Source organism: Loxodonta africana, chromosome 3, assembly GCF_030014295.1.
Source record: "Loxodonta africana isolate mLoxAfr1 chromosome 3, mLoxAfr1.hap2, whole genome shotgun sequence".
NCBI lineage: Eukaryota > Metazoa > Chordata > Mammalia > Proboscidea > Elephantidae > Loxodonta > Loxodonta africana.
Window position 1 is genome coordinate 51,424,048 of NC_087344.1, and position 27,441 is coordinate 51,451,488.

The following is a 27,441-nucleotide window of genomic DNA, read 5'->3' on the forward strand; positions in this document are numbered from 1 at the left end:
CTGTGTGAGGACGTATGGTTTGTCCTTGGTGACCGTTTCTGTAACCTGTCCTGTGGTTTGATACTATTTCTTAAGAAATTACCATAACGATGACCTGTATAATCCTCTTTCACGGACCCCTCTCTGGAGTGTCTTCTGGGTATGTTTGGGTGACACTCTCTGATTCAAATTGTGTCTACTCATAGTAAATATATTCTGTTACACTAATTTTTGGTGTTTCTCTAAGCATTTAGGTTTTTGATACCCCCAAAATATGCATTGGAATCCTAACCCCTCTACCTGCAGATGTAACTGCATTTGGGAATAAAATTTTTGTTATGTTAATGAGGTCCTGTCAGTATAAGTGTGTCCTAAACCTAATCACTTCTGAGCTATAAAAAGCAGCATAGACTCAGAGAAAGGCAAGCAGAAATGAGAGAAGATAGATGCCACTTGAAGGTCACCAAGGAACGGAGGAATGTGGGGGCTACAGAAGCCGAGACAAGGATCTTCCCCCAGAGCTGAAAGAGAGAGCCTTCCGCTGGAGCTGGTGCCCTGAATTCAGACTTTGAGCCGTTCTTGGTAAACTAGAGGGTCAGTGGAAAAGAGGAAGACCCTCAGTGAGATGGACCGACACAGCGGCTGCAACAATGGGCTCAAACACAGCAAGGATTGTGAGGATGGTGCATGACCAGGCAGTGTTTCCTTCTCTTATATGTAAAACCCAGACTCCTGAATTGTGAGAAAATAAATTTCTTTTCTTTAAAGCCACCCACTTGTGGTATTTGTGTTTAAGCAGCACTGGAAAACTCAGACAGGGATTAAAAACAACATCCACCTCCCACAGCTGCCAAAAGCTGAAGTGAGGCTCTGGCGAGTGGGAACCGCTTTTTCAGCCTTGGTGTGGTCAAGCCCGCTGGGGGCTCAGCAGGACTCAGACTTCTGCTCCTGCCTGGGGGTGGGGTGGGCTTCGCCTCTCACCTGGGACTCAGGAGCTAGAGGAAAAGGCCAAATCCTAGGCTGGCTTCATTCCAGGGCCTTCCCAGCAGCCCAGCCCCTGCCCTCCAGCCACTCCCTCTCCCCAGCCCTGCCAGCCCCTGCCCTGGCCCCTCTCCATAGCCATCACCCCCTCCAGGTTGGCGCCTACATTTGCCCTTTTCAATAAGGGCATTTTGTTCAGTGTATCACTCAACAGGATGGAATGTTTAAAATCAGGTCCTAATTCAGGGCTTGGAAAATAAGCCCTCCTTGGCCACTATCTGGAGTCCCTGGGCGTCACAAATAGTTAAGCGCTCAGCTACTAACAAAAGGTGTGCAGTTTGAACCAACCCAGAGGCGCCTAGGAATAAAGTCCTGGTGACCTGCTTCCGAAAGGTCATAGCCACTGAAACACATGGGGCCGCCATGAGTCAGAACTGACTTGACAGCAACTGGTTTGGCCACTGTCTTGTGTTTGGTCCTGCTTCCCAGACTGGGCTCCCACCCCACCTCTCTTCTCCACATATCTGAACCTAATTTCCAAGGCCCTCTTGCTCTGAGAAGCCATCCTCCAGGCTTCCTACCCTACTCAAAGGGCGCTGAGCAGCCTCCCTCCTCTGGACCCATACCAAAAAACCAAAACTATTTCCGTCAAAACCCTGGTGGCAGAGTGGTTGAAGTACTACGGCTACTAACCAAAAGGCTGGCAGCTTAAATCCACCAGGCGTTCCTTGGAAATTCTATGGGACAGTTCCACTCTGTCCAACAGGCTCACTGAGTCTCAGCCCATAGCATCTTGCAAATTTCCCTTTCAAGGCAAGAGTCCCACCACTTATTGTGCACCGTCTCTGGATGCACTTTATACACGATTTTACCAGGTGGGTTCAAATCATCAGGCGCAGTTGTTAAGGAGAGTGAAGCTGGTGCCTGCCTACTGTCTAAAAACGCCTCAATACCACTTTCTGCCTAGCCCACTGCACTCTAGTCTTTCTGTTCCAGCCTCAGGGCCTTTGCACTTACCAGTCCCTCTACTGGGCGCCTCTCCCCCCATCATGTGGCGGGCTCCTTCTCACCCTTCTGGCCTCAGCTCGCCTCTGCAGAGAGCCCCCCACCCCTTTGACCACCTTACATATGCAGGTCTCCTGCACCTGGCAGCTCTTCACCCACTTCCTTTCCAAGCTCTGCTCCCATTTAGTCCTTGGAGATTTGCTGGTTCCCTGCCAGCCTCTCATGCTGGGTCCTAAGCTACTCACAGGCAGAAAGCATGTTTTTTGTTCATCGCTGTAGCCCCTGTGCCTGCATGTGACTGGCCAATAAGTTCAGGAATAATCAGCTAAGGGCAGAGGAGGGATTTGAACCTCAGCCTCCTTTAACGTCGTCTACGGCCCTGAACCACTGCTGACTGGAGACTGGGGCCCAGTGCAGGTCCTGGAATGTGCCTGATGTTACAAGTTACCTTTCACACCCCACACCCCTCCTCCCCAGTTTGAGTCAATGAAAACTGACTGAGCTCTCACTATGGCAGGCCTGGAGCTGGTGCCAGGGGTTCCAGGAATGAGGCTGGAGGGGGGACTTTTGGAGGACAGGATACAGTCTTTCTTTCCTGTTCTACCTTGCCCAGCAGATGAGCCAGGAAACTGAGCTGCATCTCCCGAGGAGAGGGGCTTGGCCAATGTCCACGGGTGGGATGAGGTCAGGAACCCCACCCTTCCCCATGAGATGGTGTACGTGGCTCCGGCTGGGAGACGTGGGCTGAGAGCCTGGATTTCCATCCGAGCCAGGAACTGGACCACAAAGATGTCTTACAGCATTGGTGGCGGTGGTGGTGGGGGAGAGGGGTGGGTGGGCAGGAAAGAAGGTAGGAGACCTGAACTGCTCCAATTAAATGCCTACTAGGCACTGGCACTAACTGGGCACTGGCCCGATGCATCTTCTCCCCCACCCTGCAGGAGGGCAGGAAGGTTAAGAGGGTGGACGCGGCAGTCAGAGATTTGGTCCCACCTCTGATACTTGTGTGACCTCTAAGCCTCAGTTTTTTCATCTGTAAAATGGAGATAGGACCTGGCAAAGCTGTTGTGAGGATAAAATGACAATGTCTGTAGGATGCTTAGCTGAATGCAGGCATGTGCTCAACATGGAGGAAATGTTACTATAGTCAGATGAGGAAACGGAGGCCTGGGGAGGGGAGCTGTCCTGTGTGATCTGAAAAATCAGAGGGTAAGGTTTGCGCTTGGCTGGTAACCGAAAGATTGGTGGTTCGAACCCGGTCGGCAGCCCCAGAGAAGAAACAAGCCTGGCGATCTGCTTCTGTAAAGATTACAGCTAAGAAAACTCCATGGAGCAGTTCTACTGTCACATGGGTCTCCTAAGTCACAAATCAACAACAAAAATCCAGGAGATGCCAGGAGCAGACACATGCCAAGGCTGGGCACCCAAGAGGGGTCCGCACTTCCTCCCAGGCAGATGGGAAGGTCAGTGGTGCCCAGGTAGGAGATGTGCACGGCAGAGTCAGGAAAATATCATGATTTTATTTGCTACACTGACAGCAGCTCAGAGGGGCGGTGGCTGGCGTCTCTGTATGGGAATGATCTAAACTGGGGGACAAAAGCAGTCAGTGCTTCCCCAGGGTGGGGACAGGGAAGGCCAGGCTGGGTGGCCTTGGGGGTAACAGTGTGTGACCACCGATTCAGGGCTGCGGGAGGTGGTGGTGGTGTCTCTGGAAGATGGGTCCAGTGGGCGGCTTGGAGCCTGGGAAATCCAGTGTTCAGGAAGCTGGCTGAGGCCTGCACTACCTCTCGGGACCGGCAGGCAGTGGTGGCCAGGGCTGCTCAATGAGCTCACGCTCCAGCTGCTTGAAGCGCTTCTTGGAGGCCTGTTTGGGCCGGAACCACCGCAGGCAGGCTGGGAGGCACTGGTCTAGCATGCTCTGCAGAGGGCAGGAGGGTGTGGAGGGGCAGCTGTGGCTGAGCCCCCGACACCCTCACCCCTCCCCTAGGCGGGCCCCACCTCCAGCATGAAGGCTCCCACGAAGTTGAGGGCCACGAGGCCCAGCAGCAGCAGCTTGAACCAGGTGTCGGGGATGTTCCTCAGTGCCAGCGGCCCCTGGAGGAGGCCGGGGACCAGGATGAGGCCCGTCAGGATAGAGCCCAGGAGCGCCAGGGCCACCAAGAAGGGCACTGGGGGTAGGGGAGTGTGTCAGACCAGGAAGCCACACCCCCTGGGACACACACACAGACACACACACACACACGTCCACTCATGGAGCCACTTCCTTCATCTCTCTCCTGCCTGCCTCCCCTCTGCCCTGGCGGCCCTCACACACATAGGCACCAGCCCCCATGCTGCTCCCCCAGCCCCTCTTTCTGCACTGTCTTTCCCCCCACCCCACACAGCAGCACCGTTGGTGTAGAGCGGCTGGCGGAAGGGAGCCCCCTTGGACACGGCCATGGCCAGGATGAGGTATTGGAAGCTGGACAGACAGAAGACCACTGTGTTCTCATAGTTGGGCAAGTTGTCCGGTGCAGGCACTGTCCTGTTCAGAGGCTCGAACCTGAGGACGTGGGGCCAGGAGGACCAGCAAATGTGTGTGAGGAGGACAGGGTCGGGGGGATTTGAGGGGGAGCTGATCAGTTCCCTACTTACCAGGGCTGGGCCACGGTCAGGAAGTAGCCCCCCAGCTGCACACCAGCCACCAGGGCCACCTGCAGCAGCAGGCTGCTCAGCACCGGCACGCTGAGCAGCGCCCCTGGCGGCCGTGCCCGCCCCAGCACCAGAGCTGGCCCTGTGCGGCTCATGAGCACCGCTACCGTCGTGGTGATGCCCAGGTCGATGGCCAGGAACTGACTGTCACCAAGGTTGGTGTTGATCTGCCGGCAGCGGAGGGATGGGCAGAAAGGAAACTAAGTCCTGGCCTAGCCCGCCCTCAGGGAGTCCCCAGTCACATAGGGGAGGCACAATTTCTGCCCCCACGGAGTTCCTCTCCCTAGTCTGAGGGGGAAGCATGGCTCCTGTCCTCCAATCTGACAGGGGCATCATTCTCCCACCCTTACGGAACCCTCAGTCTGACAGAAGAGGCACAGCTCCTGATCTTGGATGAGCGCCAAGTCCTATGCAAGAAGCACCGTCCTGCCTTCAGGGAGACTCCCTCCGCCCAGCCCAGTCTGGAGAAGGCCTTGCTGCTGACCTCAGGAGACTGAATCTGATGGGGGAGGTTCTCCTTCCCCAAGGAACTCCTAGCCGAAGGAGGGAGGCTCAGGTTCTGCCTTGTGGAGCCCTGAGATTACTGGGAATGCACACTGCCTGCCCTCAGGAGGCTCCTGGGTTCCATGTGGACATGGGTACAGATACAAGAACAAGAGCTGCAGGGGCCCTGGAATCAGCTCATTCAGTGGGGTGAGCAGGGCAGGCTCAGAGCAGGGGAGAGGGAGGTACCCTCTGAGCAGGGGTAGGAGCCACCAGGTTTAGGGCCGAAGGAATGTGTCTGGAGGAAGAGGTAGGGGCCTTGGGTCTGGCCCTCTTCTACCTGCATCTTCTTTGCCCTGTCTGAGCTCTGCCTCAGTCTCCCCGGCAGGCAGGAATCTCCCAGGTACAGGGACAAATCCTTAGCACATGACAGTGGCTTCCATTTCTGAGGGCCTACTGTGTGCCAAAAGGAGCCCTGGTGGCGTGGTAGTTAAGCATGCAGCTGCTAACTGAAAAGATGGTGGTTTGAACCCACCAGCCTCTCCGCAGGACAAAGATGTGGCAGTCTGCTCCTGTCAAGATCACAGCCTTAGAAACCCTATGGGGCAGCTCTACTCTGTCCTCTAGAGTCACTATGAGTTGGAGCTGACTTGACGGAAATGGGTTTTGTCTTTGCTCCGGGGTCTGCTCAGTGCTTTCACTTCATACATGCCTCACCATCCGAGGTTCAGGAGTCGCTCAGCCACACAGCTAAAAAGTGGCAGTGGCAGGATTTGAACCCACATCATCTACTCCAGAACTTGCCGGGCTCCTAACCATACTGCTGTCGAGTCCTTTCCTTGGGCCTGACACGGGGCTGACACTCACCGTGTAGAGGATGAGGACAGAGATGAACTGGGTCAGGCTGTACAGTGCCATGTACTTGAAGACGCTGAATGACGTGTCCAGGGAACACCGGCCTTCCCTGGGGTAGTGGGACGTGGGTGTTAGGGTCTGGGTTAGCTGACGCCTGCAGAGTCCTCGCCCGCCACCCTGCCTGCCTTACCTGATGACCATTGGCACACACTCAATGTTGGCTATGCTTGAGGTGAAGGGTGAGACCACGGAGGCCTCAGCCTGTGAGAGTGAGATGCCCACGTCAGCTGCTTTCAGGGCCCCGCAGTCATTGGCGCCGTCCCCACACATGCCCACACAGTACCTGGCAGAGAGAGGCAGGCAGGTGATGCCCGGGTCACGCCCTGGCTCTGGGCCTGTGACGCCTTTGGCTTGCCCCGAACACCTCCGAACTGGGGTCATCTGTGAGATGACCTCATCCAGCTCACAGGCTTGCTGACAGAATAAGATGATTTCTGGATCCCTCATGTCCACATAAAAGGTCCCTGGGTGGCGCAAACGGTTTGCACTTGTCTGGTCACAGTCTTGAAAACCCTATTGGACACAGTTCTACTCTGTACAAGTGGGGGCGCCATGAGTGGGAATCAACTTCACAAAAACAAACAACAATAAAACCAAAAGGTGGGCAGTTTGAACCCACTTTGTGGCATCGTGGAAGAAAGGCCTGGCAATTTGCTTCCTAATGATCGTGGCCAAGAAAACTGTACGGAGCAGTTCTGCTCTGTTATCAAAGGGGTCTCCACGAGTCAGAATCAACTCGGTAGCAACCGGTGTTTTTGGTTTGGTTTTCATGCCCACATGGTGTTTGGCACATAGTAGGTGCTCAGTAAATAGATGCCAGGATGATTTTCAGCATGATAGACTCAGGAGTGCCCCTCCTGGTTCTTTCTGATGGTGGCGGCTCTCCAAGGCCTGGGAGGGAGACAGGATTTGCGGGGGATCTCACCCCTGTGGGCCTCACCCACGCCACCACCGAGCACTCACTGAAGCTTCTGCAGCTCGCACACCAGCTTGGTCTTCTGTTCGGGCGCCATGCGGGCGAAGATGGTGCCCTGGACCAGGACCTGGGCACAGGGGGACGGGGAGGGCTGAGGGAGCCATCAGGGAGCCTGTCAAGAGGCATCAGAGCCAGGATGGCGGGGTAGCCCTACCTTTGGCAGCAGCTTGGGGAAATGCTTCACCAGGATGCCGAAGGTGGACCCGCTGAGGGCCAGGTGGCTGAAGCAGGGGTCCAGCTCCATGGTGCAGCTCACGGCCTGGCCAGGATCCTGGGAGCGCAGGAAGCGCAGCTTAGCTTCCCCTGCCCACTCTGGAGAGCTGGAACTTGGGCTAGGTAACACAGGGGTCAGGTCACTGGTGGAGTGGGGCTGGAACTCTGGCTCAGCCTCACCTTAGCTCCATTCATGGCTACAGAGGATTCCAGTGGCAGGAACTCAAGTGAGGCAGGCTGTCCCTGCTCAGGTGGGGTGGCGTGGATGATGACCAGATGCTCTTGGGGACCCACCATGCAGCAGCCCTGGGCCACAGTGATTGCAGTCTGCAGGTTATCCCCTGGGAAGCATGGGGCGAGGTCAGGGTCCAGCTGCTTCTAGGAGGTCATCCTCCCCCTGACACTTACAGATGGGATGACAGGCTGGATGGAATTCTAGTCTGTCGCACACTAGCTGGGCAAGTTACCAATGTCTCTGAACTGTGGTTTCCTCATCTATAATAAAAGTAGGCGTTGAAGGGCTCCTTAGAAGAAACCGGGGACCTGGGTTCAGGTTCCACATGGACTAATTACTACTGTGTAACTTTGCTGGAGAGAGAGAGAGAGTGTGAGTGTGTGTGTGTGTGTGTGTGTGTAGGGGCAGGGAGAAAAGACCTACTGTGTGTGTGTGTGTGTGTGTGTAGGGGCAGGGAGAAAAGACCTACTCTGTGTGTGTGTGTGTGTGTGTGTAGGGGCAGGGAGAAAAGATCTAGTGAGCTATGGCTATGCCAATCCAACTAGAATATTCTTTTCTTGATCCATGGAACTAGCACAACCTTTGAGGTTGGCATCATCATCCCCATTTCTCAGAGGTGGACGCTGGGACTTGGAAGATCACTTGGCTAGAACCCAGGCTGTCTGATACCACACCTGGGCTCCTGGAAGCATATCTGCCTCAGCTAGTGACTTTACTGCTCTGGGCTTCACTTGTGTCATCTGATAAATGGGAGTGATAATTGCCACTTGGGAGGGATATTGTGACGATCCTGTAAAATGTTTGAAAAGGGCTTGGCCTGAAACAGGGGCCCAAAAAGATGCCCCGGGAAGGGATGGTGGGTGACCCTTCTCTCTGCTTAGGATGTGGGGAGAACCAGGCCCTGCTGGCCCTGGGTACCTGTGACCATGACAGTGCGGATGTGGGTCCTCCGGAGATCCTGGATAACTGATGTCGTTTGTGGCTTCAGCAGGTTCCTCATGACCAGTAGCCCCAGGAGGCTCAGCTCCTGCTCCACAGTGTCTCTAGGGGATGGGCAGGCCTGGGTCAGAGATGCCCCCTCCAGCCACTAGGCAGGGGCATATCCCCTGGGCTCAGTCCTCAGAGGGGTGAGGCAGAGGGTGGGGCCCACCTCGTCAGTTGCTGAGCTGCCTCCAGGTTGGGTGCAATGGGCAGTGGCTTACTGGCAAGGGCTAGGACGCGGTGGCCGGTGGCTGTGTAGCTCTGTAGCATTTGGGCAAAGTCAGTGGGCACTGCCAGGGAGAGGAAGGTGTCACTGGGACGAGGACAGATGTTGGGGACCCACCCTGTCCTGTGCCAGCACCCAACCAGTGGACTCTGGGGGCTGCCCCCGTCACCTGTCTCAGGTCTGCAGAGGCCTGCTACCAGCTCAGGGGCGCCCTTGACATAGGCCTCGGGCTGTGTGGCCCTTGGCCACGTCACCACCACAGTCATGCGCTGCAGGGTGGAAGAGAAGGGGAAGCGGCAGAGGACGCTGACGGGCACCGGGGGCTCCTCCTGCAGGATGCAGAGGTTGCTTATGGGCTGTCTGGGGAGCCACCCCTTTGACCCCACACCCACAGGCACCCCCTTAGCTCACCACTACCTGAAGCTGGGGCTCCCTAAGTGGTGGCCTCATCACCGCCAAGACCTGGGTCCCGAATACTAAGTCAGCTGCCGGTGCCTCCTCCAGGACCTGGGAGGCAGGCAGAGAAGTTTGCCTCCAGGGTGCTGGGCGCTGGCTTGGCCTGGGGCGGCCAATCCTTGGCCCATGAAGAGAGGCCACAAGAGAGATTCAAGTTAGACTCATGGAAGGCTTCCTTCCTGGGAGACTGGATAATACAGAAGTTAAGAACTTGGGCTTTAGAATTGTGCAGACCCAAGTTCAAACTCTGGCTTTGCCACCTGCTGGGCGACTTGATCATCTGATTTCAAATTTCCCTCAACCTCACTTCCTCCCTGGGAACCAGGTTTTAAGCTTCCTTCTTAGTGCTACAGGGAGGAGTCCATCAAACAAGGCTATCAGACAAAGCCTGTGCAGCAGGGTGCTGGCACAGAGTAAAGTGCTTAGGGCATGGCCTTGGCCATTATTATTATTGATGGTGGGCATAAGAGAGGCTACCCTGGGAAGACCTTGAATGAAGGCAAGGTCCCACTGCTCAGGGCCCGGAGGCAGGGGGCCGACCTGCTTGATCTACTCACCCAGCCAGTAGACTCCACCATCTTGAGGTCCATAGGGTCACCCACTGGGGTGTCTTGGAGTTGGGTGAGGGTGTGGCAGGTGGCCAGTGCTCGGAGCAAGGGCCCCACAGGCAGGTGGCGGGGCTTTGAGACCAGTGGCAGGAATGTCTGGCCCTTCAGGGGCACCACACCCATCACGTCCAAGCCTTCCTCAGTGAGGGTGCCTGTCTGCAGGGGGAAGGGGGCAGTGCAATGAGTCCTAAGATGAGCTCTGCCCTGTCCAGCTGTGTGGCCACGACCCAGGCCAGGCTGGGCCCACGGGAACCCTGGGAGCCAGACCTGAGCCAGACTAGGCACTTTCTGGCTTCTGGGCCTTTGCACATGCCATTTTCTCTGCTGGGGTAACCCTCCCCAACCTCCCATTGTTTCTCTGTCTGAATTTACTTCCTCTAGGAAGTCTCCTTAACTCCCAGGACTGGGTCAGGGAATCACTGCTTTGGGCTCCCATCCATGGCCTTTTTGCCTCCCCACCATTTATTCAGTGCAGTATCTACAGAACCTGGAAGAGGACTTGGCTCACGGACAGTGCTCAATGTATTTGTTGAATGAATGAATGAGGATGAATAAATGAATGAGTGCATTTCCCACATTGTATTCCAACTGCCCAATTATATCTGTAGCTCCTTTGCTAGCCTGGTAGCCACTCAGTTTAAAAATTCTCCATGGCCCCAGTGCCTTCAGAATCCTGTCCAAACTCTTTGGCAGGTCCCACTGGCCTTGGCCCAGCGGGGCCTTCTCCCCTGCTTACTATGTTCCAGCCACATGGTGTATTCCTCGAGGGTGCCAAGCTGTTTCCCACCTCAGTGCCTTTGCGCTTGCTGCTGTCCTAGCTGTCCCATGTCTCTGTGTGGCCCATTGCCTACATCCCTGAGGCCTCTGCTTGGAGGAGCCTTCCGTGACCGCCCCCTCCACTGACCATCTCATATATCCCCATTCACTTCCTTCATCAAGCCTATCACCATCTGCAGCCAGTTATTCTGGTGGTTGGCGCAGCAGACATCAAAGTACACGAGGACTTCTTTGTTCACTGCTGGGTTCCCCGGGCTGAAAGGAACACTGGGCACACAGTCCAAAAAAAAAGACAAAACCTGCTGTTGCCGTTGAGTTGGTTCTGACTTGCAGAGAGTAGGCAATCCATATTTTCTAAATAAATGATTTTGGACACTTCATCTGACTATGCTGGGAGCTGGAGGGGGTTCCCCTGAGGGTCTCAGCCCCGGGATAGGACCTGGCACCCAACAGACCCACAGTCACCCTTGCTGAATGAATAATGCAGGTGTGGTGGCCTGGCCAAGGTGCCTGAGGGTCCCCGTGGCTGCCTCATTCCTGCCCACACCAGCCCCGCCCTGCAGCCCTCACCTTGTCAAAACAAACAAGCTGCAGCTTGCCCCCCAGGTTGATGCGCAGTGGGTGGACGCAGAATATGCCCTGCTTCCGTAGCCGCATCTGGGCGTACAGTGTGCACATGGTCATGGCGGCCGGCAAGGCGGGTGGCACCACCACCGTCAGCAGGTCCAGAGCCCGGATTATAATGTCCTTCAGTGGCACCTGGCAGAAGGCACCGTGAATGGCAAGGGCCAGGCTTGGACAGCCCCCGCCTGGCCGCCAACACTTACCTTGTTCCTGTGGAGGATGACGACGCTGTAGACAATGCCGACGAGAGCTGCGGAGACAGAGCGAGGGACTGAATGGGATCTAGGAGGGGGCTTGGGGGCTACCAGCAGACTGGGGTGCAGGGGACACTCACCCAGGACAGAGAGGGCAGCCATAAACTTCATGCTGTGTTTGTAGAACTTGAAGTTGATGGGCCGGGGATGCAAGATGGAGCTTACCAGGCCCCCTTTAGCTGTGCTGAACCCTGAGAAGATGGGGAAACTAAGGCACGGGAAGCCAAGGGTTAGGACAGCTCTCCCCAACCACTACCCCAGCCCGCCTGCACCTCTGAGGTGTAAGATGTGATGCTCCTGATGTTGGCGGTCACCCGGTTCAGGGGTCACCAATGACGGCCCACAGGCCTTGCCCAGGCTGTGTAGTGTTTTTAAAAAAAATTGAACTAGTGGTCAGCATCTAAAAATGGGGTGGTTTCACTTAAAATCCAGATATGTGGCTTCTTCTCAAAAGGTCAGAAGAGCTGGTGACACGGGGTCCCATTCCCAGGTTGCAAGTGAAGTGACTGCTCCCTTTCAAATGGAAAGGCTCTTGCCTGCTTGCCACAACCCCTGCCCACTCTAGCTGAAATGCCTGACCCTGGGCGTGCCCAGCCTCTCCTGTTACAGATCAGGGAACTGAGGTCCAAGGAGCAATGGGACTTGCCCCAGGACCCACCTGGGGCAGCAGGAGAGCTAGGTGTGGGGTTCAGGACCCCAGCTCCTGCCTACCCCCTGCCACCTCACCTGTAGGTGCTGAGCCCAACATCGTTCCCCATGTCCCTGACTCCTACCTGTTCGTGTCACCACTGCCAGGACGTGGGGTCCCATGTAAGCCCGGGCCTGCAAGACGAGTGTCCCACAGAAGAGTGTATGCCGCCGGTGGGTCTCTGGGCAATAGGGCACTGGCCCCTTGGGCAGGGCTGTCTTCAGCACCGGAATGCTCTCCCCTGGGAGGGATGTGGTGTGAGGCCCATGGGGGAGGCTTCCACGCCACTCATTCCCATCAACAAAAACCAAGAGTTTTACACAGAACTGTTTCATGAGACCCAGGTCTCATTAAACTCTTTTAACTAGGTATGAAAGCGAAATTACAGTCCCATTTTACAGAGGGGGAAGTTGAGGCTCAGAGAGTGTAAAAGACATAAAGACACGAGACAATCCTGGAAGAATGTGTGCCAGCCTGTCACCGGGAACCATCTCTCAGGGGAGGCACATACAGTGTGAGTTTGAGTGTGTGTGTTTGCGCATGCGCATGTATATATGTTGTGGGGGACAGGGGCTGGGGGAAGACTTTCTCCTTCTCTTGGAATTATAACAAGCATGAATTAGTTTGATAATTAAAACCACTAGAGATATTTATACCCCACGCGTCTGTCAGTTTGTCATCCTGTGGTGGCCTGTGTGTTGCTGTGATGCTGGAAGCTATGCCACTGGTATTTCAGATACCAGCAGCATCACCCATGGTGGGCAGGACTCAACAGAGCTTCCAGACTAAGACAGGCTAAGAAGAAGGACCTGGTGGCCTACTTCTGAAAAATAGGCCAGTGAAAACCTTAAGAATAGCAGCGGAACACCAGCTGGTATAGTGCCAGAATACGAGCCCTTCAGGTTGGAATGACTCATCATGTGACTGGGGAAGAGTTGTCTCCTCAAAGTAGAGTCGGCCTTAATGATGTGGATGGAGTCAAGCTTTTGGGACCTTCATTTGCTGAGGTGCCACAACTCAAAATGAGAAGAAACAGCTGCAAACATCCATTAATAATTGGAACATGGAATGTATGAAGTATGAATCAAGGAAAATTGGGAAAAAAAAAAAAAACCAAATGGAACGCATAAACATCAATATCCCAGGCATTAATGAGCTGAAATGGACTAGTACTGACCATTTTAAATCAGACAGTCTTGGCCTACTATGCCGGGAATCACAAACTGAAGAGGAATGGTGTCACATTTATCATCAAAAAGAACATTTCAAATCTATCCTGAAGTACAATGCAGTCAGTGATAGGATAATACTCATATGCCTACAAGGAAGGCCAGTTAATAAGGCTGTTGTTCAAATTTATACACCAACCACGAAGGCCAAAGATGAGGAAATTGAAAATTTTTACCAACTTCTGCCATCTGAAATTCATGAAACATTCAGTCAAGATGCATTGACAATTACTAGTGATAGGAATGTGAAAGTTGGAAAAAAAGGACTGGTAGTTGGAAAATATTGCCTTGGTAACAGAAATGACATCAGAGATTACATGACAGAATTTTGCAAGACTGACTACTTCTTCACTGTGAATACCTTTTTGTCAACAACATAAATGGTGACAATACATGTGGACCCTGCCTGATGGACTGCACAGGAATCAAAGCAATTATCCTTTGGAAAGGGATGATGGAAGAGCTCAACATCATCAGTCAGAACAAGGCCAGGGACCAACTGCAGAACCGACTATCAATTGCTCAGATGCAAGTTCAAGGTGAAACTGAAGAAAACTACAGCAAGTCCAAGAGAGCCAAAACACGACCTCGAGTATATCCCACCTGAACATAGAGATCATCTCAAGAACAGATCTGAAGCACTGAACACTAATGACTGAAGACCACATGAGTTATAGAATGACATCAAGGACATCATACATGATGAAAGCAAGAGGTCATTAAAAAGACAGGAAAGGAAGAAAAGACCAAAACGGATGTCAGAAGAGTCTTTGAAACTTGCTCTTGAATGTTGGGTAGCTAAAGTGAATGGAAGAAATGATGAAGTAAAAGAGCTGAAGAGAAGATTTCGAAGGGCAGCTAGAGAAGACAAAGTAAAGTATTATAATGACATATGCAAAGGCCTGGAGATAGAAAACCAAAAGGTAAGAACACGCTCAGCATTTCTCAAGCTGAAGAAAAATTCAAGCCTCAAGTTGCAATGTTGAAGGCTTCTACAGGGAAAGTATTGAAAGACGCAGGAAGCATCAAAAGAAGGAATACTCAGAGTCACTGTACCAAAAAGAATTGGTCGACATTCCAACCATGTCAGGAGGTAGGATATGATCAAGAATTGATGGTACTGAAGGAAGAAGTCCAAGCTGCACCGAAGGCATTGTTGAAAAGCTCCAGGAATTGATGGAATACCAATTGAGATGTTTCAACGAAGGGATGCAGCGCTGGGGGTGCTTACTTGTCTATGTCAAGAAATTTGGAAGGCAGCTTCCTGGCCAACCAACTGGAAGAGATCCACATTTGTACCCTTTCCAAACAAACAAAAAAACCAACCCATTGCTGCTGAGTCAATTCCAACTCATAGCAACCCTATAGGACAGAGCAGAACTGCCCGTAAAGTTTCCAAGGAGCGCATGGTGGATTTGAACTGCTGCCCTTTTGTATAGCAGCCATAGCACTTAACCACTACGCCACCAGGGCCTCCATTCCAAACAAAGGCTGTCTAAAAGAATGTGGAAATTATTGAGCAATATCATTAGTATCACACACAAGTAAATTTTTGCTGAAGATCATTTAAAAGCGGCTGCAGCAACACATCAACAGGGAACTGCCAGGAGTTTGAGCTGGATTCAGAAGAGGACTTGGAACCAGGGATATCCTTGCTGATGTCTGATGGATCTTGGCTGAAAGCAGAGAATATCAGAAAGATGTTACCTGTATTTTATTGATTATGCAAAGGCATTTGACTGTGTGGATCACAGTAAATTATGGATAACATTGGGAAGAATGGGAATTCCAGAACACTTAATTGCGCTCATGCAGAACCTTTATACGGATGAAGAGTCAGTCATTCAAATAGAACAAGGGAATACTGCATGGTTTAAAGTCAGGAATGGTGTGTGTCAGGATTGTATCCTTCAACATACTTATTCAATCTGTATGCTGAGCAAATAATCCGAGAAGCTGGACTGTATGAACAAGAATGGGGCATTAGGATTAGAGTCATTAACAACTGCAATATGCAGATGATACAGCCTTGCTTGCTGAAAGTGAAGAGGACTTGAAGCACTTACTGATGAAGATCAAAGACTACAGCCTTTAGTATGGATTACACCTCAACATAAAGAAAACAAAAATTCCCACAACTAGGCCAATAAGCAACATCATGATAAACGGAGAAAATACTGAAGTCGTCAAGGATTTTGTTTTACTTGGACCAACAATCAATACTCAAGGAAGCAGCAGTCAAGAAATCAAATGATGCACTGCACTGGGCAAATCTGCTGCAAAAAACCTCTTTAAAGTGTTAAAAAGCAAAGATATCACTTTGAGGACTAAGGTGTGCCTGACCCAAGCCATGGTATTTTCCATTGCCTCATATGCATGGGAAAGCTGGACAATGAATAAGGAAGACTGAAGAAGAATTGATGCCTCTGAATTACGGTGTTGGCAAAGAAAATTCAATATACTGCCGGAAGAACTAACAAACCTGTTTTGGAAGAAGTATGACCAGAATGCTCCTTAGAAGCGAGGATGGCAGGACTTTGTCTCACATACTTTGGACATGTTATTAGGAGGGACCAGTCCCTGGAGAGGGATATCATGCTTGGTAAAGTGGAGGGTCAGTGAAAAAGAGGAAGACCCTCAACAAGATGGGACTGACACAGTGGCTGCAACGATGGGCTCAGGCATAACAATGATTGTGAGGATGGCACGGGGCTGGGCAGCGTTTTGTTCTATCATGCACAGGGTCGCTATGAGTCAGAACCGACTCAATGGCAACAGCAGCAAAGATATTTACACAGGGAGGGGGGATTAACTTCTATAAAGCCTGGGACATGCTGCCTGGCAGAACAGCAATTCCTTACTGAGTACCTGTGATGATGAAATTATTAAGCACCTACTATGTGCAAACTACTGGGAGATACTCGGGGACATTGGCTCTGCCTCCCAGCGGTGGACAGGTGAGGCAGGTATGGAAAAAATTGTGGAGGGCTAGGCTCAGGGCACACACCTACTAATCATACCTATCACTACTATTACTATAAAAGTAAATTTCCTGCCAGAAACCTTCTCTGGAACTATCACCATCGAAATCTAACACATCCCGGAGAAAGAAATACTTGTACATACAGAGAAAAAGAAAAACAAAGGATAAGGTCACTCCTTGTGGCATTGTTTGCAGTGGCTGGAAAGCCACAATCTAAATACGCATTGCTAGGGGCTGGTTAAGTTGTGGGCTCATATGCAGTGTGTAGACCTGAGGCAGAGCTATCTGTGCTTGCAGAAAAATGCCAGGATATGGACTGTTAGGGGAAAAAGCAAAGTCTGGAACTATACATATTGCAGGATCCTGTTTAGAGAGAGAGGGATTTGCAGGTGTGCACACGTGACACATGAATGAACAGAATAAGGTGTGGAAGGACACCTCACACTCTTCATAGTGAGAGAAGGGGAAGCGGACTGTCCAGAACGATGGGGGCTCCCTCTTTGTGCTGCTCCACGTTCTCCTACATGGTTTTGAGTTCCTGTAAGTGGGTTGTTGATATTCACACAGAAAACAGTTCACATACACCAGCGCTCACTCAGCACCATTTATTCTTCTAAGTACTTCACACAAACCTAACCAGCAGGAACGACTGATATACTCATTTTACAGAAGAGGAAACTGAGGCATGGGGAGGTTAAGCAATACAGCCCAAGGGCGCAGATCTAGCAAGTGTCGAAGTCAGGACTGTTACTTGAGAGAAGGAAAAGAAAATTCAAGCTAAAAGTTCCAACGGGAGGCAAAGGGGTCTGGGACAGGAGGGGAGGCAGAAGGGAGGCTGTGGACGGGGCTGGCGGGGCTCACCTGTCAGAGAGCTCTCATTGACCATGCACTCGCCAGCCACCAGGGTGGCGTCGCAGGGCATCAGCCCACCCTCCTGGGGCAGCACCAGGCAGTCTCCTGGCACCAGGTCGCAGGAGTCGACCCATTCCTCCTCTGGGGGCAAGCAGGAGCTTCAGCACAGGGCAGGCCACCCCAGCTGTCTCCCTCAACCTCACCTTGTCCCCAGGTCCTTACCTCCCCCTGGCCGGCACACGTGCACCTGCATGGACAGCTTGACCATGTCCCTCAGGGTCTGGCTTTGCTGTGGGACAAGCGGGGGGTGGGTGGGTGGGTGGAGGCCCACTGGGGACCCGCCTGCCCTGCAACCCCCGCCTGCCTTATGCCCACCCACCTTTCTGGTCTTGTACAGTGACAGGCAGATGGAGATGGCAGAGATGAGGAAGATGCACAGGGCATACCAGTAGTAGTGGTCGGCCAGCCACAGCACAATGCTGAAGGCCTGGAACCCATAGTAGGGGTTCAGTGTCTGCAGGGAGGGGTGGGAGCTGGTCAGGGCCCGCATGCTCTGGGGCAGCCCAGCCAGAGACCCAGGGGAGCAGAGGCCATGGCAGCTACCAAAGGACTGAAACCATGCCTTTCTCCGGGTCAATCCCATAGTCTCCTCCCAGACCCACCCCACCCAACCAGATGTCCCTTGAGTATCTTCTCTGCTCAAACGAGGACACCAGCATTTACTGAGCCCCTACTACGTGGCAAGCCCCCGTTAAGCACTTTATCTCAGAGTCACTTAATGGTGACAATTTCACGTGGCAGGTGCTGCCATCAGCTCCATTGTACAGTTGAGGAAACTGAGTCACAGAAGGGTTAAGTCACTTGCCTAAAACCACAGAGCTCATAGCAGTAGACTGAGGTTTACACTGAGGCTGGACTTCAGGCTTCTCCCCTTCAGGGGTGTCTGCCCCTGGGTCAGAGGACTGAGACGCTAACATTTTACTCTAGATGTGGCTGGGTCCCTGGCTTCCTTTGTCCTGTGTGACCCTATCTCTGTCACTGTCCCCTCTGAGGGTCAGGCTCCTCATGTGTTAACTGAGTCTAGTCCTCGTCCCTTCCTCACAGGCTGTTGGGAGAGCAAAAGCAGGTAATTCATGCACAGGGCAGAAACATTAGAGCATGTCTCCAGGCACACAGTAGGTGCTCAGGCAGTGTGGGTTTGCTTCTTGGCCTCTAAGCCCCACATGGAGTCTCAATCTCCAGCCCAAGCCATAGGCGGAACCTCCAATTCCTTGACTTGGCCTCTTGTCGGCCAAGTTGGTGAGGGGAGGGTCCCGGATGACTCTCTACCACTGAGAAGGGGACAGCTGGTTTGTCTGCCACTGTAAAGTGGCCCAGAGAAGACAAGCTCCTGGCCAAGGTCATTCAGCACACCCAGGCCGGAGCTGGGATGAGACCCAGACAGCCTACCTCATCCACCAGTAGCTGGAGATAGGGCTTGACCGGAACGCTGATCTCATTGGGGCCATAGATGGTCTTCCTATAAGAAGGGAAGTGGCTGAGCTGCCAGATGGAGGGGACTGTTGCAGCTGGGCCCTCCAGGGATGATGGGGCTCCCCATTTTACAACTGGGAAACTGAGGCCCAGAGAAGGCAGGTGACTAGAAGAAGGCCACACCAAGGTAGGCAATATGGGTCCTCACTCTCAGGGCACCCCTGGCCCAGGGCAGCACCCACCTCACAGTTTCGTCCTGGAGGCTGAGGCCAGAGCGGGAGTGGTGGATGTCATCACAGGTGCGGCCATGGTCCAGCACGCTGGTGGGGTAGGGATGGGACACTTGTGTGGCGATGGGGCCTGGGCTCTGCAACCCCCACCCTGTGTAGGCCAGAGGGACTCGGCTCCAGGCCCCCTCTTGCCCGCTTCTGCCACATTAAGCATGCGGAAGATAACAGGTTGCCCACTAACTCTGGGCTTAACTTTCTCTTTCAATCCTCTGACTGAGCTTCAAACCATCTCACCAAGTAGAACCAAGGAGGGAGAACAATGAGCTGCTGCTGATACTATTACCAGTGACAAGGGCAGCTATTATATATTTACATGATCATACCTTAGGCAAGTCACTTAACCTAGCTGCGCTTCAGTTTCCTCACCTATAAAATGGGGGTAGTTGCAGCACCTACCTCATAGGGTTATGGGTGGGCTGACTGTGATGAAGCCATGCACAGCGCTTTAGACAGTGCCTGGCACCTACCCAGTGACACACAGGTCAGTGACTTTGCTACTGTTCTTGCTATTGTGGGGTAGAGGCTTTTGATGCCAAACCCACTCATCTCTACACACACGGCAGCCTACTGCAAACACCTGTCTGTACTGCAGGGTGTCATGGGAAAGCCGAAAGTGCTGACGAATTAATGCCCCTAGTAGTAGCCCACCACCGATCATGGCAGGGATGACGGGAGGGAGCTGATGGATAAATGTCCCACTTCCCTACTCCTTGGGGAGGTAACTTAGAGGTGCGTGCTCACACTGTCTCCAAGGGATCCCCAGTGAGACTGAGCTCCAGGTGCCCACGGTGGTATCTGGCATGGTAACACCCCTTCATTGGCTGCTTTCCCTCCCCTGCCTCACTTCCCCAGGGGTTTCCTGGGAGACCTTCCAAGCAAACTCCTTGCACTCTAATCCTCGTCTCAGGGCCTGCTTCTGAGGGAACTAGGACATGCTGTGGGCTAACATTCATTAAGTACTTAGGAGGCAGCAGAGAAGGGACCAGAACCCAAACGGATCATCTGAATCCAGAGCCCGTGTTCTCATTCGCTACAGCGTGACCACCTCGGGACAGATGCCGGCCCAGCTTTACATAAATCACTACAGGTTCCACCCTAGAGGCTGGGGTTGTCTTCCTCCCCTACTTACAGAGAGCCGCTGAGGCTGGGAGGGGCTCAGTGATGTGCCCAAGGTTTCAAGTGCAAAGGCAGCAGAGCTAGCGGGTGCCTGGGCCTCCTGATACCTCGGCCAGGCCACTTCACGCCGCCTCCTCTGCCCACCTGGCATCACTCCGCCCTGGCCCTACCTGACTTGGCAGAAAGCTTGTTGGGTCTCGATCCAGATATATCGCTGGCCCTGGAAGAGGTAGTATCGCAGCACAGGCTTCTGGGTGGGAGAGACGAGAGCCTGGGTGGGGTGGCAGCTGAACCTGGGTTCCAGGTAGAATGTGTGTCTCTGTGTGTGTGTATGTCTGGGGTTGGGGGATGGGAGAAGTAGGGGACAGGAACCAGTGTCACAGGAAAGAGTGTCACAGCAAGAGGCCTGGGAGGGGACAGTGGTCATGTAGCATTCCAGGAGTTTGGGACAACAGAACCAGAAGGTGCTTAGAGAACATGGAGTCCTACCCCCCGTGTACACAATGTGAGACTGAGGCCCCGAGTGGGTCAGGGACTTGTCCAGAACCCAGCTGTCTGTCCACTCACTGCCTCCTCCTTCCTGTGGAGCTGGGTGGTGTCCTTCCACGACTCCTCTGGTACTGCCCCCAGAGCTGCCTGGCTCCGGCCATCCTCCATCTGGGCCTGTGGGGGCAGGTCCAGGCTGGGGAGGTGGGTGAGGGTTACTCTGGAGCTCTGGGGCTTCCCCAGCACCTCCTAGTTCCCACAGAGCCACCGCCCCCCCTCGGATGTGAGGCACCAGGGTCAGGGCCTTTGGAAGGAGTGGGGGGAGCAGGGGCTTCTGGGAAGGGGTGAACGGGCTGCCTCACCTGCCCTCGCTGATGGCCTCAGTCTGCACCTGGACAGTGTAGAGCTGCCATGAACTATCCTGGAACACAGACGTGTGGGTTCAGCCCTGGAAGAGCCCTGCCTCCCCAGACCCCACTCCACAGCTACTGGTGGACCCTGCTGGAGAAGGCCGCAATCAAGGGTACAGCTGATCTCCTCAGGGACACCCAACAGCCCCTCTGCCCACTGTTCAGATGGGAAAGCTGAGGTCCAGAGAGGAGAATGCCTGCCTAGGGTCCCATGAAAAGTCAGTGGCTTGGCTGATCTGCTAACCTATGTTGTCACCCCCTCCTGACCCACTGCTGCCCCTCTCTGGCCCCAGCTGCCACTGCTTGGACTGACTCTCACCTCTTTGTCTCTTGTTTCGATGACGAGTGTTTCGGCGTGGGCCAGGCTGCACGGCTGGAGCCGGAGCCGCACCCCCCACATCGGCTTCCACCGGAACAGCAGCAAAGGGATCCCTGCCATCATCCAGACCATGACGTGATAGCCTATGACCCTCCATGGACTGCCACAGTAGCCGCTGAGCCTCTGCAGATGCAGGTGAGAGAGGCCAGGGTGGGGGTGGGGCAGGGCTGGAGGAGGCAGCTGGGGTGTCTGGGAGGGCGGGGCTATTATTCCCACCCAGAGCGTTTCCCCTGCCCACGCTGCCCACATACCACGGATGAAACTGAGGAGCTGAGGGGGTCGATAGATGTCTCTACCGTCAGGGTCCCATAACCGGCGCGCGGGTTGCCCACGAGAGGGTTGTTGTCTGTGGACAGAGGGGACAAAGGTGATTTGAGAGGAGGCTCCTCCTTCTCCTATTTGTTTAAACATAAGTGTAGCCATTTTATAATCTGGTCTGATAGTACCGATAACTTAAGTCTTCATGGGTCTGGTATCTGGCTGTTTCTGCTGGTTCTTGCTCACAGTGTCTTGCTTGCTTGTGAGTCTGGTTATCTTCGACGGGGTGTGGGCCCAGAATTGGGGTGCGGGGCTTGGTCTGCACCCTGACTTCCCACAGCCACTCACAGGTCCAGCTACTTGATACCCTGGAGCTGTGTTCCACTTACCTGCTCCTCATCTGGTCCCCGCCCTGTGGGCGGGAGCAGGGCTTACCATCCTTGTTCATTCCCCATGACCAGCACAGACCTGGCAGCAACGAGATGCTGATAAGTCGAGTCTGGACTGATAAATGTCAGGTCTGCAGGGCTGTCTTTGAGGCCTGCCAGAGCTGCTGCCCACTCCGAAAGTAGAATGGGGGCAGGGAGGGACCCAGCCAGTGGGCAGAGGAGGAGGAGAGAGCCCCCCTGAGGCCTGGGGAGAGAAGCTGCTATTTGCCAGGGCCCAGCTGAACAGCTGACAGGGCTCCTTATTTAACCCTCTGTGAGGGAAGGACTGTTATCACCTCCATTTTAAACAGATGGGTAAACTGAGGTACAGGGACTAGCACCTGCCACTGCTATTGGGGAAATTCTTTTGTCTCCTCTTCTTCCTACCAGCTGTGGTCCTAGTACGATAGGCAGATGGTGGGTGTGCGGAGGCCCCTGGAGTGGGCTGGGGGTTCCCTGCTCCCATCCTTGGGCAGCCTCCGGTCAAGGTTTCTCTATGTATGGTCCCAGGACCAGCTGCAGCTGAACTACCTGGAGTGCCTATTAGACATGTAGATGCCCAGGCCCCTCTCTGAACCTGCTGGATCAATGCTGGAGGAGGGCAGCTCTGGATATCTACATGTTTGAAAGAATCTCTAGAAAAGCCCATTAAGGGTCCTGGAAGCCAGGTGAGTGGGGGAGGCTGTAGGGCAATGACGGCTACTTTCCTGGTTCTCTCCTCCCCTCCCCAACCTGAGCCCTTCAGGGGCCTGATCTAAGTTTCTACCCAACAAGCCCACTGTGTCCGAGGCAGCTGCCACAGTCACAACTTTCCCAGCCCCTGAGCCATGCCATCCCAAACATTTGGGCGTCTGTGGCTTCCCAGAGCCCAACAATAACCACAATAGCCACTATATGCTCACTGTATTCTGGGCTCTGCTCCTGGCCCTTTAAACGATGAACACAATAACCCTACTAGGTAGGCGTGATTAAGATCCTCTTTTCATAGAAGGAAGCTCAGAGAGGTTAAGTATCTTGCCCAAGATCACACAGGAAGTACATGGTAGCGCCAGGATGTTGCCCAGGCAGGTTGACTCCAGGCTTATGCTTTTAATCACTCTACTACCCTACCTGGGAACACCTTGAGGCTTGGGGCCATGTGTCCCCATCAGACCAGGCAGAGTCTGCCCTCTTCTATCCTGCCCCCCTCCCCGCACCACCTCACAGATGATGGCAATAATAATTACTACGGTACTAATGATACCAAGAATAGCAACATCTGTTAGGGACTTCCTAGGTGACACGGGCTGGTCTAAGCCTCACACGCGTTAACTCATTTAACCTCCAGCCATACTATGAGGTGGGCTCTGATTATTCCCATTTTACCCAAGGGAACTCAGGCTCAAAGGTGCAGAGACTCACACAAACGCACACAGCCAATAAATGGTGGAGCCAGACAGTCAGACTCCAGAGCCTGTGCTTTTAACAACTCTGCCACTGGGCACACATGGGTACTTTCAGAGAACAGGTACCTCCTGAAGCCTCTGCCAACCTAAAGATTCAAAAATCAAATCCACCGAAGTTCCACCCACGGCCAAGCCTTCCTTTGTCCATTCAGTTGACGTAGAAAACAAATGGTGGCACCACCCCCTCCAGGAAGAGTCTGGTCTCTGGGGAATCTATAAACACACACGCACACACACACGCGTGCACACACACGCTCACACTCTCACACGTCCTCACACTCATATACACACAGAAGCCTGCAGCTACAAACTGGCAGGAAGGGCGGAGTCTCAAGGCCAGAGGGCCAGGAAACAGGGGCTTATGTTCTTCCCTGGGCTCATGGAGATGCCAGCCTGAGACCCCCAGGATGGTGGGGCCACTTAGCTGCCAGCTGGTTTCCCTTTTCCTCCCTGGTCCTGGCCCAGTCCCCAGGTGGGCCTGTCAGGGCAAGAACATCACCTCCTTCCCTTCCTGATGACAGTCCACAGATAAGCAGTAGCCGAGGGCGCTCTCTGACATAGCCTGGCACATTGGGTTCTCATGTCCTTTGCCACCAATAACCACAGCTCCCTTTTGAGCCCTCTTTAAAAGGCCAGCAGTCCCATTTGCCACGGGATTCCCAGGTGTCTTTTTTGCCAGGCCCTGGAGACTTGCTCTTTGGTGTGAGGCACGGTGGGCAGTGTCTCACCCTTTTGGGCTGTTCTTGGGATGTTTCTGCAGTGTAAAGGGAAAGAGCACTTCAGGTTACAGGGGGCTTACTACCAGCCAGGTTTGGTTCCAAGGACTTTACACACATTAATTCATGTATTCCTCACCACAACCCTATGAAGCCGGCACTATTTTTAATCCTGATTTTACAGATTAGGGAACGGAGGCCCAGAGAGGTTAACTAAGTTGCCAAAGGTCACACAGCCAGCAAATGGTGGAATCTGGATGCAGGCAGCCTGGCTCGGATCCATGCTCTTAACCACTGCATTATCAGAGTGTTCTTATAAGCAAGCAGTGTTTCAGAAGGCAAGTGCCTTAGCCTCTCCAGGCTGTAAGATGATAATCCTGAAGCAGCTGGCACACAGGGGATGCTTCAGCAGCAGCCACCTGGGGTGTTTGAAGTTGCCGAAGTACCAGCCTGTACATGTGGCTGGTTGCCGGGTCCCCTGCCAAGGAGGTGTGGTTTCTGCTGGGACCCATTTCCCCAGCTCTCGCCCTCTCTGAAGACCCACATCTGCACCACTGCCCCCATGTGCCCATTCCACAAGTCCTCCCTGTGCCTGCAACCCTGCAGGCCAACAGCTCGGGCTGGGGATGGGAAAGGGACCTGTACGGGGAACACTTTGCTCACGTTGATCTGATTTCATCATGATAGGGAGGAGGGCAGTTTCTCTTACCCCATTTCATAAATGAGGAAACTGAGCCTCAGAGAGGCATTCTGCCCACGGACTTGTCTCACAGCTGGAAAAGGGTCTGTCTTAACTTCAAATCCCTTCTCTGCCCACCACACCCACCTACTTACCTCCCTGTCCCATGGAGCTTACACAGGGTTCTTGCCCGTTCTGCTCAGTGCCAGGCACATGGCTGGGCTCGGGGACCACTTATTGAATGGGTGAATGGATACCCACACATCTTGCTGACATAACAGCACATGGAGGTTACGCTGCTAGGAGTCACTGTGTCCATCCCCCTGCTTCTGGGTCAGTCTGCCATAAGGTGCAGAGCGGTGAGCCTCTTCTTAATAGGCTCTGCAGAGAGCATCTTCTGCCCCTTTGCTAACTTGCTTCCCTGGCACCTGAACAGCGTTCCCTCTAAGAAATTCTCCCGGGCCAATCTTGGGAAAAAGGAAGGAAGAGGGGCTTGAGGGAGGAAGTCACAGCTGTGGAACAATCTATACTCCCAGCAAGGGCCAAGCAAAGGGGACCCTCTCCTGCCTGACACCTGTTAAAACACGGATGTGCTTATTTCTCTCTATTCAGATCTCAGGCTCCCCAGGGTGCCTTCGGTACCACCGGCTCAGGGCAGGCCCCAGGCAGGCCCCACAGGCTGTGTGGGATGATCATTTTTTCATGGTTACCGTTGTTGCTCCTCTGAATGACAGCAACTGACATGTGAGTGCATACAATGCAGCCTTGGACATGCTTCACTCACTGACCCACTGAACCTTCACATACAACCCTGTGAGGAAGGAACTGTTCTTATCCCCATTTTACAGCTGGAGAAAATGAGGAACAGAGCTGTGAAGTCAGTTGCCCAGGGTCTCACAGTCTGAAAGAAGCCAGAAATGTGTGGGTCTGAATGGACATATTTCTCTTAGCTCATCCTCACAACCACCCCGTGGAAAGTATGGATCATAACTCCCACTTAAAGATCAAATGTAGAGAGGTCGATCAACATGCCCAGAGTCACACAGCTATGAGTGACCAAGACTGGACTAGAACCTGGTCTGACTCCACAGGCCTGGCGCACTGCCACTAGCACCGTCGAGCAGAGGGTTTAGAGTCAAAGCCATGTGGGAAATCTCATTTCCTGCGGAAGCCCCAGCTTCCTGCTGGTGACCTGGCAGCAGCCCAGGGAGGTGGTGCTGCCTCCTCCCTTGCCTGGGACCAGGCACTACTCTCCTCTGCCAGGCTAGGGTGGGGCACAAAGATCTGCCAGTAGCACCCCAATCTTTGGATCCAGAGACCAGGCAGCTGTCTTTCCTCAGTCCTGCCCCCTCTCACCCTGAGTGCACTCTAGGCTGAGGGGGAAGATGGGGAGACAAAGACTGGGACTGAGGGATATGCTGCTGCAGAGAGGAGGCCCATCCTTGGCAGGCCCATGGCTGAGGTCTCAGGTCTGAGTGACCGAGAGATGGAGCCCCTTCTGGATAGAAGAGATTACTGGCCCCATTCTCTCTCTCTCTCTCCATCTCTCTCTCTCTCACACACACACCCACACACACACCCACCCCCACACACCCACCGCTGCTGTTGAGTGGATCCCAACTCATGGCAATCCCATGTATTGCAGAGTAGAACTGCTTCATAGGTTTATCTTGGCTGTAATCTTTGTGGAAGCAGTTCACAGGCTTTCTTTCATGGAGCTGCTGGGTAGGTTCCAATCACCAACCTTTAGATTAGCAGCCGATCACAAACATCTTGTGCCATCCAGGGGCCTCATTCACAATAGGTGATTTTTAAATTGGACTTTGGAAAGAGTGGTTAAAGACATCTGACCAGAAATGGAGGGCGTGGTCCTTGAACCTGGGCGCTGACAGGTTTCCTCTGGAGGTCTGAGGTCTGAGTGGGGGGGATGGAGCTGGTGCCCCGGATGCTCTAACCCAGGGACTAAGGAGACCTGGCTTCCTTCCATCCCATTCATTGATTTAGCCATGAGAGGCAACTGCCCAGAGGGGACCGGGAGGCTCCAGGATGCACTGGCCTCCCTGCCTCTTCTGTACACCAGCCTGCGCCGGCCCCTACCTGAACCCCAACACTAAGGGAGAGTCCAGTGCGGGTGTGGCTGTCTCCCACGTCAGGCTCCCAATCCCCTCCTGCACCAGCTCCAGGAACTTGCTCTCCCACAGCAGCCAGGATGGGGGAAGGAGGGGTCCGGGGGCGGCTCTGCGCGTTGGGGACAACGCCGGGCGCTGCCTCGAGGCTCCTGGCCTCTCTCGGAAGGGTCCTGGAGCCAACTCCCCGTGGCCGGGGAGGGAACGGGCCCGGAGACCCACCCGCCCACACAGAGCCCACTCTGCTCGTCCACGACCCCGAGGTGGGGGTGCCACTGTACAGCAGGTGCGGCGACGGCCGGGTCCGTGCTGGTTCCCTGCTGGCCGGCCCGGGCTCTGCACTCACCTGCGCTCATGCCGGCTCCTCGCGCTCATCGCTGGCCGCAGCGCTGTGCTGCCCCGCTGCGGAGGCGCGATCCGGGGCCCGGAGGCGGGGAGCTGGGGGCGGTCAACCTGGAAGAGCCGCGGCCGGCTCGCCC

At 53.9% G+C, this 27,441-nt stretch overlaps 1 protein-coding gene across 5 annotated transcripts; it reads right to left on the bottom strand.

Moving 5' to 3' along the window:
* Positions 1-3,439: 3,439 nt before the first annotated feature.
* Positions 3,440-27,441, bottom strand: ATP13A2 (ATPase cation transporting 13A2). 5 transcript variants are annotated; one of them, XM_010593072.3, is made up of 29 exons: positions 27,309-27,441; positions 21,562-21,656; positions 21,251-21,433; positions 20,884-20,942; positions 20,603-20,717; positions 20,206-20,285; positions 18,872-18,949; positions 18,606-18,675; positions 17,536-17,670; positions 17,379-17,445; positions 17,166-17,297; positions 12,178-12,333; positions 11,485-11,595; positions 11,354-11,400; positions 11,097-11,285; positions 9,699-9,905; positions 9,097-9,192; positions 8,855-9,014; positions 8,629-8,749; positions 8,397-8,521; positions 7,424-7,584; positions 7,185-7,301; positions 7,018-7,097; positions 6,185-6,337; positions 6,007-6,103; positions 4,600-4,823; positions 4,356-4,507; positions 3,964-4,133; positions 3,441-3,883 (listed from the first exon to the last, which is right to left on the bottom strand). In XM_010593072.3, exons 1-29 carry the CDS (start codon positions 27,316-27,318, stop codon positions 3,746-3,748), a joined length of 3,528 nt encoding a protein of 1,175 aa, XP_010591374.1. In that variant the 5' UTR covers positions 27,319-27,441; the 3' UTR covers positions 3,441-3,745. The 5 variants fall into 5 exon arrangements, with proteins under 5 accessions (XP_064137431.1, XP_010591374.1, XP_010591375.1 ...); XM_010593073.3 differs by having other exon boundaries at positions 9,103-9,192; positions 27,309-27,440; XM_064281361.1 differs by lacking the exon at positions 12,178-12,333 and having other exon boundaries at positions 3,440-3,883.